General features: G+C 36.0%; 1 protein-coding gene across 1 annotated transcript; it reads left to right on the forward strand.

The window, feature by feature from the left end:
• The first annotated feature begins 356 nt into the window (after positions 1–356).
• On the forward strand, positions 357–1,294 carry LOC108521668 (olfactory receptor 52A1-like). Its single transcript, XM_017861625.1, is given in 2 exon segments — positions 357–444; positions 447–1,294. Coding segments are annotated over 2 exon segments (936 nt in total).
• Positions 1,295–13,174: the final 11,880 nt, after the last annotated feature.

Consider the following 13,174-nt stretch of genomic DNA (forward strand, 5'->3'; position numbering starts at 1 on the left):
TAAAAATAAATTTCTATGTATTTTTTTGTCCACAGGTCTAGAAAGAAATAACAGACAGGCCAGTGGTCCAATCCCCTGTCCAGGTGATTTTGCTGGTTCTAATGTATTTGGATTGCCATGTGCATAATGTCCTATTATGCCACAGTGCCTGTGAATGCCCTACCTGAAAACAGTGATGTATCTCCATGAATCCATCTTTTCCTTTCAAAACTGTGAATAAGATGGATGATTTTAGAGTTCTACCCAAATCAGACAGACTCAATATAATGACTTTGGATAAAATCAGAAAGCAGAAGGGGAACAATAACACTGACTGAGAAACTTCTTTTGTTTGCATCAGGAGGCCCAAGGACACTATGTCCATTTCCAACATCACAGTCTACATGCCCTCTGTGTTGACACTAATAGGGATCCCAGGCCTAGAATCTGTGCAGTGCTGGATTGGGATCCATTCCGTGACATTTATCTCATTGCTATGATTGGAAATTCCCTTCTTCTGATCATCATCAAATCTGAGCGTAGTCTCCATGAGCCCTTGTGCATATTCTTAGGCATACTAGGAGCTACAGATATTGCACTTGCTAGCAGCATTATGCCCAAGATGCTTGGAATATTCTGGTTTAACGTGCCTGAAATCTATTTTGATTCCTGCTTGCTTCAAATGTGGTTCATCCACACATTTCAGTGCATAGAGTCAGGCATCCTGATGGCCATGGCCCTGGATCGTTATGTGGCCATCTGTTATCCACTAAGACATGCCATCATCTTCACCCATCAGCTTGTCATTCAGATAGGAACTATGGTCGTACTCAGGGCTGCTATTCTTGTAGCCCCATGCCTAGTACTGATAAAGTGCCGGTTTCAATTGTACCACACAACAGTCATCCCCCACTCCTACTGTGAGCATATGGCCATTGTGAAACTAGCTGCAGCAAATGTTCAAGTCAACAAAATCTATGGTTTGTTTGTGGCCTTCACTGTTGCAGGATTTGACCTCACATTCATCACATTGTCCTACATCCAGATATTTATCACAGTGTTTCGTTTGCCCCAGAAGGAGGCTAGGTTTAAAGCATTCAATACCTGCATTGCTCACATCTGTGTCTTCCTCCAGTTCTACCTCCTTGCCTTCTTCTCCTTCTTCACGCATGGGTTTGGGTCTCACATCCCCCCTTATATCCATATTCTCTTTTCTAGCATTTACTTGCTGGTCCCTCCATTTCTCAATCCACTTGTCTATGGTGCAAAGACCACGCAGATTCTCATTCATGTGGTAAAAATGTTCTGTTCATAAAATCCACCTTAATTAATGCCCACATGCTTCCTTCTTTTGCAATAGTAACCATATCAAAACAAAACAAAAATACATATTATTTGAGATGCTTGGTTTGTGAAATCTGCCAGCATAATAGCTGGTTTTAGATCATCATAGCATATCAATCAATGGGGTTGTAAATTCTACCTGACTAATGAAATTGAGAAGTGTGAAGACTAAAGTGGTGAATACATGCTATTTGTTTTTTCTCTTTTATTCTTTAGCCCCTGGTTGAGTTATTCCTCTAAGAATATTTCTCCAGGAGGATTTATAAATTATGCCTTTGTCACTGAATTTAAATGCACCTAAGTCTCGTTGTTCTGAAACGTCCAGGTACTCAATGAAAACAAGTTGTTGACTCTCATTTTCTCCATTATCCTTGCCTTAAAAAAAAAAAAATCAAAGGAAGTACATGTTAATGGTGTTCTTATCAAAGAAAACCTTATGAATATCAAGAGACAATAAAGCCTAAAAATTTAAATACATTTTCAGAGTCATGCAGGGAATTACAGGCACAAAATTAGAACCAGTTGTTGAATTTGACACAGCAATGTGTTTTTTTTTTGTTATTGTTTGTTTTTTTGCTAACCCCAAAATTTACTTCTTTATTAATTCATTGTTTTATCAAAAACCTACAATATTATAAATACTATACTACAGAATTGTGACATAATAGTAAATTTGGTACAGTGAGTAGTTCTCATGAGTTTGTACCTATGTAATTCTGGAAAAGAGAGACTGAAAGGAAAAGAGGTGGGGGATGGGCCAGCAGGGGAAAGAAGGAAGAAATAACAAGTGTACATATGGGATGTGGAGTTCAGAGAGAATGAAGCATTGAAATCTAACTAAAGCAGAAGAGTTGCAGTTACTGTATTTTGTTTTTTGGTTAGGCAGTTACCTCTGATTCCTGAGGAATGATGGATGAGTGGACAAGGTAGATAGAAGAGCAGATTTAAACTAGATAATGTAGTTTAAGGTAACTCTAGTTTTTTCAATATCGTATAAGTGCAAGGTAGAACTTGGGGAGACAAGGAAAATACAAATATCAAAAATGACTATTAATGCTGTGAGAGTTGCTGGACTTTATTCCAAAAGCTATAATGTGCCATCGGAGAGTGTTCATTTGTTTGCTTGTGTTCTACAAGTAAGACACGTGTGTGTGTGTGTGTGTGTGTGTGTCTGCTTGGGCATGTGGCAGCATACCACACAGCAAATATAAATAAGTCCAGGGCTACTGTGTTAGTGAAGAGGAGGAATATATTGTCTAAAATTAGTGGCATAAGAACTTACGGCTAGTTAATTGTTCTTGAAAAACCTCAGATCATAGGTCATTTTTCTCAAGGTTATGGAAAATATTCACATATATGCAGATGTCCATACTTTGATTTACCAGATTAAAGCCACTGCAAATATAAGAAGTATTAGATTGCTTGTCATACACCTACCTGGTGGATCCTCTGGCTTCAGGGATTAGGACTTAGCAGATAACCATGGCTGCTGAGAATGATTACAGAGGCTGCCTTACGGGATCTTTTGAGACTGTTTCAAGTTTCAATATTTACTAGAACTAATTTTATTGGATTACCAATAGGGATGGTTTTTCTTAAGTAACATAATTTTCTCAAAATAAAATAGCCTCTGATGTTATTTCTTAATATTTTAGCCAGAATTCAGCAAACTTTTAAATAAATGGCCAAATAATATATAGCTTAGGCTTTATGGAAAAAGAGGCAAATTCAAGAATATCACATAGGCATTAATATAACAAGACAGTAAAATATATGTCCACAAATAATTTTTATGAAATTCAAACAATATTAACAACAACAATAATTGCATTGTCTTTAATTAAAGGTCCACTAATTAAAATAATAGAATCCATTTTTTTTCTACAAAGTGTAGCTGAAAGTTAGAGTTTCCCTATTACCAAATTGAATACAAATATTCATCTGTGAAAATCATTCTTAACTAGTGGGCTATAGAAAAACAGGAAGCAGGCCAGGTTTGGGATGTTTAACAATTACCACTTTTAGTAGCACCACATATTATGTGGTAATATAGGACCAACAAAGAGAATAATGTGAAACTACAACATATTTGCACCATTTCCGAATTGTAATATCTCATAAAATATGTAGTCCAGAGTTCATATTGTTTAATTACTGTAGTCTTCAAATTTCAGGATCAGTCCCAAGCTGAGACTTACTGATAGAAAATAGAAAAAGCAAATGGGTCATTACAAGGAAAGGAGGATAACCAGGACCCTCTACCCTCTTACACACTTCGACAGGGACAATTATTGAAAACATTCTTAAACATAAAATTGCTTGAAAGATAATAATTTTTTTGTAAGGATAATTTTCAAGAAAGATTTATAGAAATCACAAAATTAACTTCCAGGAGATTACATCAATTTCAACAATGACTAAAATAATGTTTGCCTAAATTTTCAACAACACTAGTTATTACTGACATTTACCTTTGACAGTTTGATAGGTAAAATATGATTCCCTTTATAATTATCATTTAACAAAGAAATATTTGTGCTGCTATCTTCTTTTCCATTTGTACATCATGTGAAGTACTTCATTGTTATTTTGTTCATTTTTCTAATTTGTGTCCATTTATTTTCTTCTTGAGTCTAAAATTTGATGAGTAAATATTGAATTATTTCCAAGGGCTTTATTGCTCAGGACTTTACCTGAGGATTTCCAATAGGCTATTGGCATTTTCTCGTAGAATTGACTTCAGGCATAAAGAAGAAAAGAAAAAGAAAAGTAAAAAGTCTTAATATTGGAGATCTTTGACCTATTAGGAGCAGAACACTTGGTGAAAAAAAAAAAAATGCTTTCAGGTAGGGCGTGGTGGCTCACGCCTGTAATTCCAGCACTTTGGGAGGCTGAGGTGGGTGGATCATGAGGTCAGGAGTTCAAGACCAGCCTGGTCAAGATGGTGAAACCCCGTCTCTACCAAAAATACAAAAAATTAGACGGGGGCAGTGGCAGGCGCCTATAATCCCAGCTACTTAGGAGGCTGAGGCAGGAGAATCGCTTGAACTCAGAGGGTGGAGCTTGCAGTGAGCCAAGATCGTGCCACTGCACTCCAGCCTGGGCAATATAGTAAGACTCTGTCCCCCCCCACCAAAAAAAATTGCTTTCAGGAACTGACCATTCTAGCTTTTTGCACCCCTTCATTTAAATGTTCAATCTGGGAAAAATAACTTGCAACATTTGGCTCATTTCCACCCTTCTTGGTAGAGAACTGTCCTTTGGCAACAAGCCTTTTATGTTGGTATTCCTAAGTAGTCTCCATTGCAATGTGAGAATACAACAGTATTACCCTCAATTTATCGTTAAATTTATGAACTTTTGAGATTTGGTTAGCAGGCCTATTTGACTTTAATACTAAGCTGTATGCCTGTATTTAAACAGTATTAAAAATGCAGGTGATTCCCAGCTACTCGAGAAGCCTAAGGCAGGAGAATTGCTTGAACCCGGGAGGTGGCAGTTGCAGTGAACCGAGATGGATCCACTGCACTCTAGCCTGGGTGACAAAGCGAGACTCCATCTCCAAAAAAAACAAAAAACAAACAAAAAAAAAAAAACAAACAAAAAAAAGTGATATCCTACCACATCTATTTATAATTTCTAAAATTGCTCAGAATTTGTATTAATAAGGGTTCTTCAGGGCAAACAACCAATAGGTTATGCATACATGTATGTATATACACATACATGCAGATAGGTATACATATACATATATATCTGTATCTATGTATCTATATGAGATAGATTAATTTTAAGAACCTGCCTCATACAGTTATGAAGGCTGTCAAATCCAAAATCTGCAGGGAGAGACAATAGGCTGGAGACTCAGGGAAGAGTCAGTGTTGTAATTTAAGTCCAAAGGCAGTCTCCTGGTAGAATTCTTTCTTGATTGGTGCAAGTCAGTCTTTTGTTCTATCCAGGTCTTCAACTGCTTGGAAGGCACATTATAAAGGACAATATGCTTTACTCAAAGTTTATTAATTTAAATGCCAGTCTCATCTAGAAATACCCACACAGAAACATCCAGAATAATATCTGGCCAGAATCTGGGCACTGTGCCCCAATTAAATGGACACCTTCAACTATTCAGAATAAAAAAAACCAAGGCAGAGAGCAGGTAACTACAGCACCTCCCGACCCCAGAGACTCAACATCATGGTTTACAAGTTACTAAAGAAAGAACATTGGGACAAAATAAAGCTTGTAGGAATTCATCCACCTTCAACCACTGATGTGCTAATCTCAGTATTGTAAAGATATCAATTTTCTTTAAATTTAATCTAGAAATGTAGAGTAATCTCAAGCAGAAGGCTATCAAACTTTTCTGGCATAAGTGCAAATGCTTAAAAAAAAGATATTCAATTCAAGAAGTAAAAGCTGAGAGTGAAATGTATGATAGAGTTCTGATAAATAACTCTGCCCTATATTCTAAGATTCAGTGTCTTTTAGATGATGACTCTCTAAAGAGTCGAGGACGGGAACGGAGGACAGTAACTGTTGTCCCCTCCATGCAAGGTCTGAGACTAACATACACAATGACAATTGCACAACCTTTATTTGTAGTGAACACAACTTTTAACATGAAAATCCTAAAAGTATACAAATACAACAGATATCATGAATTAGTAGGTGAATTTAGCAAAGTTTAATGTATGAAGTCTACATAAAAATTGTTTATAAATCTACATACTGGAATCCAATAATTAGAAAATAACAATAGTTTGCCATAAAGTGTAAAAGCATAAGATACACAATTTATATTTAGGCAAACAATAAAATACAAAAATTTTACACTGATAATTACAAAACATTGTTGAAAGAAAGGCAACATCTAAAGAAATAGAGAGCTGTGCCATATTCACGGATTGGACATCTCATTATTGTTAAAATGTTAATTTCCTTAAAGTCATGTAAAGATTCAAAGAAATCCCAAATATAATCATAACAACCTTTTTTTTTTTTTGCCATGAATTGAGAAGCTAATTTTATATTTTACATGAGAACTCAAAGGACCTACAGCCAAAGCAATCTCAAAATAAAGAATAAATGTTAAGTACTGAGAATACCTAACATCAAGACTTACTACAAAATTCTAATAATAAAGACAGTGTGATATCAGCATGAGGACAGCTAATGAAACACAACAGAGCCCATAAGTAAGCCCACATTTGTACAATCCATTGATTTTATACAGAAGTATCAAAGCAATTCAATGGAAAATAGACAGCCTTTTAAACAAAATTAGGTATTCATATATATCTATACATTTTATAAATATATATGTTTAATCTAAAAATTTAATACCACACAAAATATTAATCCAAATGGGATAATATAGAAGTAAAAAACAAGGCTTCTAGGAAGAAGAAATCAGAATACTTTAATATATTGAAGATTGGCAAAGATTTCCTTCTTACAACACAGAAAGCAACAAGATATGATCTTATCAACAATTTGGACTTCAGCAAAAGTAGACTGCTAAGAAAATTAGCAAGCAATACACAGACTATAAAATCATGCAAAAAAACTTAAATCTGAATTATATAAATAGTTTTAAAATTTTATATAAATAACTCTTGTAACTCCATGTAAAAAACAAAAATGTGCAAAACACTTTACCAGACACTTCATAAAGCAATACACTAATAAGCTCTGCAAAAGTATGGGTCATAATTTAGAAAAAACTTTTTAGTTAGTAAAACTGATTAGTTCATATTTTAGTATTCTATTTATATGATGTTCTAGGACAGGTAAAATTAATTGAAAGTAATTCTTTTTTAAACAACAATGCTTTCCCCTGAAAAGGTGGGAAAGGTCATGTTGGGAAAACTTTCTCGAGTGCAGGAAATATTCTATATCTTGATAGGATAATGAGTAACATATTTGCAAAAAATAAGTTTAAGATCAATACATTTTACTGTCTTTTCTTAGTAACAAAAGAGTATAAACAAACACCAAACAGCTTTTACATTTGCTTTTCATAGTAATATTGGCTAGACATCTGGGAGTTATTTACTGGGTATTCTAGGCTTGAAGAAATGAGAAAAACTGTTGAGGATAATGGAAGATAATTTTTATACTTGTGAAGAAAATAATTACTTATATGGAAAGTGTTGAGACTAGAAAGAATCTTGAAGGTTTGGATTCCAATTGCAATTGCAAGTATGGATTCATTGTTTTTAATAAAGAGAGACACAGACATACGCAAAGGTAATTACATAATTGTGTGTGTGTGCATGTATTTCCTCTGTTCACTTATAGGAACCAAAAGCAAGAAACAAGCAATGGCAATGAAAAAACAATCCTTGTTTCAAGATATTGATTTTCTTAATAACTTTGTTCACAGAAAAGATCAGGGCTTTTGGAAAATATCTGTTTCTGTGGCTTGAGCTGGAAAAGCATAAAGTAATTTGAAATCACGATGCAGAGATAGAAAATAAGGAAGTACTCAAAGCATGATTGGAACATGTAGAAAGGACCCAAGTTCTAGTTGGAAGGAGCTCCTTACGGCATAATTTAGAAAATTTTGAGCATCAAAATAAATAATTATGGCAAAGGATTGTAGCCCATTGAATAAAATCAGATTCTGTGAATCTATACAAATATAAGTAAAGCAATACAAATTTGGGAAAGGAGAATGCTCTTCCTTATAGTGTAATGCCAATAAATAAAGAGGAAAGGTATGATGCATTTAAAAATTCATAAACAGAATAATAAAACTCATGAGTGAAAGTGCTCTGAGGAGTGGACCATTTAAATAGTCTCAATAAATATATACTTTCACAGATTTCTATGAATTACAAAGAGAAAAATAGCAACTTACCATGAATCCAGAGTGACATCCCATTAACCAAGTGACTGAAACTAACCACATTAATATTAGAACATATCAGCATCATATGATTAATGATATTGTGCATGGAGAAAGGCTACATTATTCTGTGGCATTAAAAGCAAACAAGCAAAACTGCATAACCTGAATCCTAGTCATGAGGAAATGCCAAAGAAACTAAAATGATGGAAATTCTAAATAATAAATGGATGTTCTTCAAAAATTCCACTATCAAGAAAGCAAAAGAAGAGCTGAGGAGCTTTTGAAAACTCAAGAAGTCTAAAGAGACATGAAAAGTAACTGCATTAGTTGTTCCTGGATTGGATTCTGAAAAAGGAAAATACAGCTATAGAAGTCATTGTTGGAACTACTGTCTAACTTTAAACATGGACTTTATATTAGGTTATAATTTTATTTAAATGCTAACTGTCCTCATCTTGGTTATAATACCATAGTTATACAATATAATGTCTTTTCCTTAAGAAATACAAGCTTTAAAATTTAGATGTAAAGGGATCATGCCTCCTATTTATTTGTAAACCAATCAGAAAAAAAAATTCTCCATCTTCCTACCTACTGAACTAGTGATAAAGCACAATGGGGCAAAATATGAAGACTTTGTGATTATGGGTACATGTGAATCTTTGCATACATGTTATAGGGGAGTTTCTCATACTCTTACTGCAAAGTTCTATGTATTTAAAATTATATAAATAGTTAAAAAGTTTTAAAGTGGCACTATTTCTTAAACCATCCTCAATTCAGGAAAAACACCACTATCCATTCACTTGACTCATCCAAAAATCTAATCATTTTCTTTGAAAGTGACCTCAATTTCATACAATACACCTACTTAATCACCAATTGCTTGTGATTTGTTAAATAATTCTTAAACATATTTCCTTCTCTCCCACTGATGAAGTAATAAATCTATCATTACTTCTTTCCTATTTCAATCTTTCATAATATTGTATGTAAAATAATGAAATGTTGCATCTTTCGTTTATTGGTAATTTTTATATGACGTGTTTCAGAAAGTTACTCGAGTTAGCATTATAACATTAAAATCTATTTCTTCATCTTCATGTATTATGTTCGTTTTTCAGAGAGCCTTACGTTTTTGTTTTCATTTTCCACAGAAATTGAGCTGCTTGATGTATCTGTCTGCTGTTCTTCATATAGTGTGTGCCAACACTTGTACCTTTTTGCACTGCTAGCCAGCTTTTAGACTCAAGTTAAGACAATTTAGTTAGAAGTGTTGTTTAATTAAAGTAATTTTCGGCCACTTCCCTGGTTTTGTCTACCCCTCTCCTCCAAGTTTTCATAGCAGCTACCACATTGCTCTCCAATTTTTTTTCTTTCTTTCTTTCTTTTCTTTCTTTCTTTTTTTTTTTTTTTTTGAGACGGAGTCTCACTCTGTCGCCCAGGCTGGAGTGGAGTGGCCAGATCTCGGCTCACTGCAAGCTCGCCTCCTGGGTTTACGCCATTCTCCTGCCTCAGCCTCCCGAGTAGCTGGGACTACAGGCGCCGCCATCGCGCCCGGCTAATTTTTTTGGTATTTTTTTTAGTAGAGACGGGGTTTCACTGTGTTAGCTAGGATGGTCTTGATCTCCTGACCTCGTGATCCGCCCGTCTCGGCCTCCCAAAATGCTGGGATTACAGGCTTGAGCCACAGCGCCCGGCCCAATTTTTTTTCTTTATGTAACTGCTTCCTTCACCAGGATCATACGTCTAATTTATCTGTGTGCTCACGATCCACACAATTCATGGCACATTTTTTAACTTGTAGTCAGTTTTATTGCAGATATAAAATCCCCTGTAAACATGTACCATCCCACTCTTCTTTAGCCATAAAGTAGAAAACAGCTTGAAACAGGTTAAATATCAGGTAAGAAACTAAAGTAGTAGTTTAGTATGATTGGCAGGATCTGGTCCTGGTGGTGGCTAGAAATGTCTATGTATTTATGTATGTATGTGTATATGTGTTTATGTGGGCATCTGACAGAATAGAGGCTGAGTTGAACCCTAATCCCATTTCCTACATATAATCACTGTTAACAGTATGATGAGGTTCTTTCAGATGATTTTAATATGTAAATGATGATTTTAATATGTAACTTATAGTTACAATGTATTGTTACCAGTGGGTCCTTGCTCCCAGAGCTCCCAAGATGGTGGCGGGCTGCTTCCAAGATGGTGGCAAGTCTAGTGTTCTCTGACCTGGAGTTCTTGGCCTCACAGATTCCAAGGAATGGAAACTTGGGCCAGCCCTGAGTATTACAGCTCTATTAGAAGTCGTGGGTCATGGAAGAGAACCGTGGAACCCAGTGACTAGTGTTCAGCTCAATTAGGACGAACCCAGGCATTTAGCTGTGCAGGAACAATGGCAAGCCTTTAGCCCCATGGAGAGTGGCAATGGGCGTCTGGCTGGATCAAATCAAGAGCACGCCGACCACCCTGCTGCTCCTAGGGATGGAAGTCCAGCTGTTGGGTCCTGTGGTGGGCGGCAAAACAGCCATGGTGGATGCCCAGCAAGCCTAACCTCAAGCTGGAACAAAACACGACGACCAGAAGAGTGCATTGCAAGATTTAAATGAGTGGAAATAGAGGTGAAAACAGAGCTCCCATATAAGGGAGGGGACCAAAGAAGGGTTTGCCCGCTGGAAATGCCTTGGGGTTTTATCCTTGATCCTTTGTCCTCCTCGACTGTGCCCCCCTCAGGCAATGATTTGATGGCTATTCTTTACCTCCTGTTTTTTTGCCTAATTAGCATTTAGTGAGCTCTCTGATTCCCATTGGGTGTGGTAATTGCAAGCCCCATGTTTAAAGGTGGATGCAAGTTTCAACCTTCCCAGCCTAGGCTTAGAGAATTTCTTAGTTGGTCTAGGGAAAATCAGCTAGCCCCTGTCCTCTTTCCAGTATCAATATTAGTTTTATTTTTCCACATAATGTATTTTAATCACCTTTCATATCACCTTTTCAATTGGCAAAGTATAAGAAATTCTCTTCATCGTTTATTAAGCTTAATAAAAATATTTCCCATAGCATAGATGTAAACTTGAAATTATTTAACTAATTCTGAATGATGAAAATAATTTGGATTTTTAAGTAATTTTCTTATTATAAACAGTGGTTAACAGGTATTTGTATTAACTCTTGCCCTACTTGCTTAGGTTTTAGCCTAGATTTCAAGGAGTGGGATTGATAAGTTAAAAGCTATAATTTTGCTGGGGTGCCAGTGGCCTTCCAATGCCTGCCATGCCGCACTTGGCCAGGGAAGAGGCAGGCAAATCACTTGAGCCCCAGTTGTCGAGACCAGCTTTGGCAACAATGGGGGAAATCCATCCTTACTAAAAATTTAAATTATCCTGGAACATGTTTGAAACTCTAACCTGTAAGTGTCCCAGCCCACCCCTTCCCGGAGGCTGAGGTTTGGGGAATCACTTGAGCCCTGAGGTTGGGACTGCCCTGAAGTCATGAAATCATGCCACTGCACTCCAGTCTTGAAAGGTGACCCATAGTTGAGACTCTCTCTCAAGGCAGTAATAAAATATAATCATCATCATCCATCATCTATAAATATATATAAATAATAATCTATAAGTATTATAAAAGTTAATAGAAATTGTGCAATTACTCTTGAAAATCATCAATGTTATAAATAAAGTTTTGGTGCCATAAAGGAAATAGCAGTCAAATATAAAATTTTATTTTTAATTCTCAGCAAGGCAAGTTACTTCTACAGAAGAGTGTGCCCTTACAGATGGAGCAATGGTGAGTACACACCTGGACAAGGGAGGGAAAGGGGTTCTTATTCCTGACGCCCGTGGTCCTTACTGCTGTGTCATTCCCCTATTGGCTAGGGTTAGACTGCACAGGCTAAACTAATTCCAATTGACTAATTTAAAGAGAGTGACGGGGTGAGTGGTTTGGCAGGAAAAATGTTTATGAAATGAGTCAGGGTGGAGAATGAATCTGAATGAGTTGGAGTGGAGTAGGTAATCAGAATGAATGAGTCAGGGTGGAGTAGGGAATCGGAATGGATGATTCAGGGTGGAGTAGGTAATCGGAATGAATGAATCAGGGTGGAGTAGGTAATCAGAATGAGTCAAGGTGGAGAATGAGTCAAGGTGGAGAATGAGTCAGGGTGGAGCAGGTAATCGGAAAACGTTGCTTTACGAGGAAGTTAAGTTTAAAAGTAGAAGGCAAAGAATTGACCATACTGACATACTAATTCTTTGAAGAGAAATTCAGAATTTATATTTAGCACCAATGTACACTCTCTTTAATAGTATGAGTCTGTTTCTCTATATATACTCAGCCCCAAGTAACATCAATTTTTTTTTATTCTTGCCAGTTTTATAAATGAAAAATGATTTCCTACCATACTAAAGCAATCCTCCTGCCTTGGCCTCCCAGAGGGCTGAGATTACAGGCATGAACCACCACTCCCAGCCTGTATTTCTTTAACTTATAGTGAGTTTCAGTGTCTGTTTACATTGTTCTTTGGTCATTTGTATTTCATCTTATATAAGCTGGCTATCCATATATTCTGCATTTTAAAAATATTGGTTTCTTTTTAATATTGATGTATAGTGTGAAAAAAGTACAAGTATGGGCAAATGTAGTATAAAGGACAGTAGACAGATGCCTCAAACAGCTTCCTTTCTGTAGAAAATGAAAGAAGCGTAAGGCTCTCTGGAAAACAAAACGCAATACATGAAGATGACTAGATTTTAACGTTACAATGCCAACTCTAGTGACTTTCTGAAACATGTCATATAAAAATTACCATATGTATATTGGAGATTTTAACTACTTGTCATTTGCATTACAAATATTTTTCAGTTTGTCTTGAGTTTGTTCATGGTCCACATCAGTTAGAACTTTTTATTTTGCAAATAAGAGCAACAACAAAAAACAGCTTAGAAAAGAGGATTGACTGAAAGTTCAAAGGTAGTTCATGGTCAGTTTGATTCA

Source organism: Rhinopithecus bieti, unplaced genomic scaffold (genome assembly GCF_001698545.2).
Source record: "Rhinopithecus bieti isolate Rb0 unplaced genomic scaffold, ASM169854v2 scaffold_61931, whole genome shotgun sequence".
NCBI classification, from domain to species: Eukaryota; Metazoa; Chordata; class Mammalia; order Primates; family Cercopithecidae; genus Rhinopithecus; species Rhinopithecus bieti.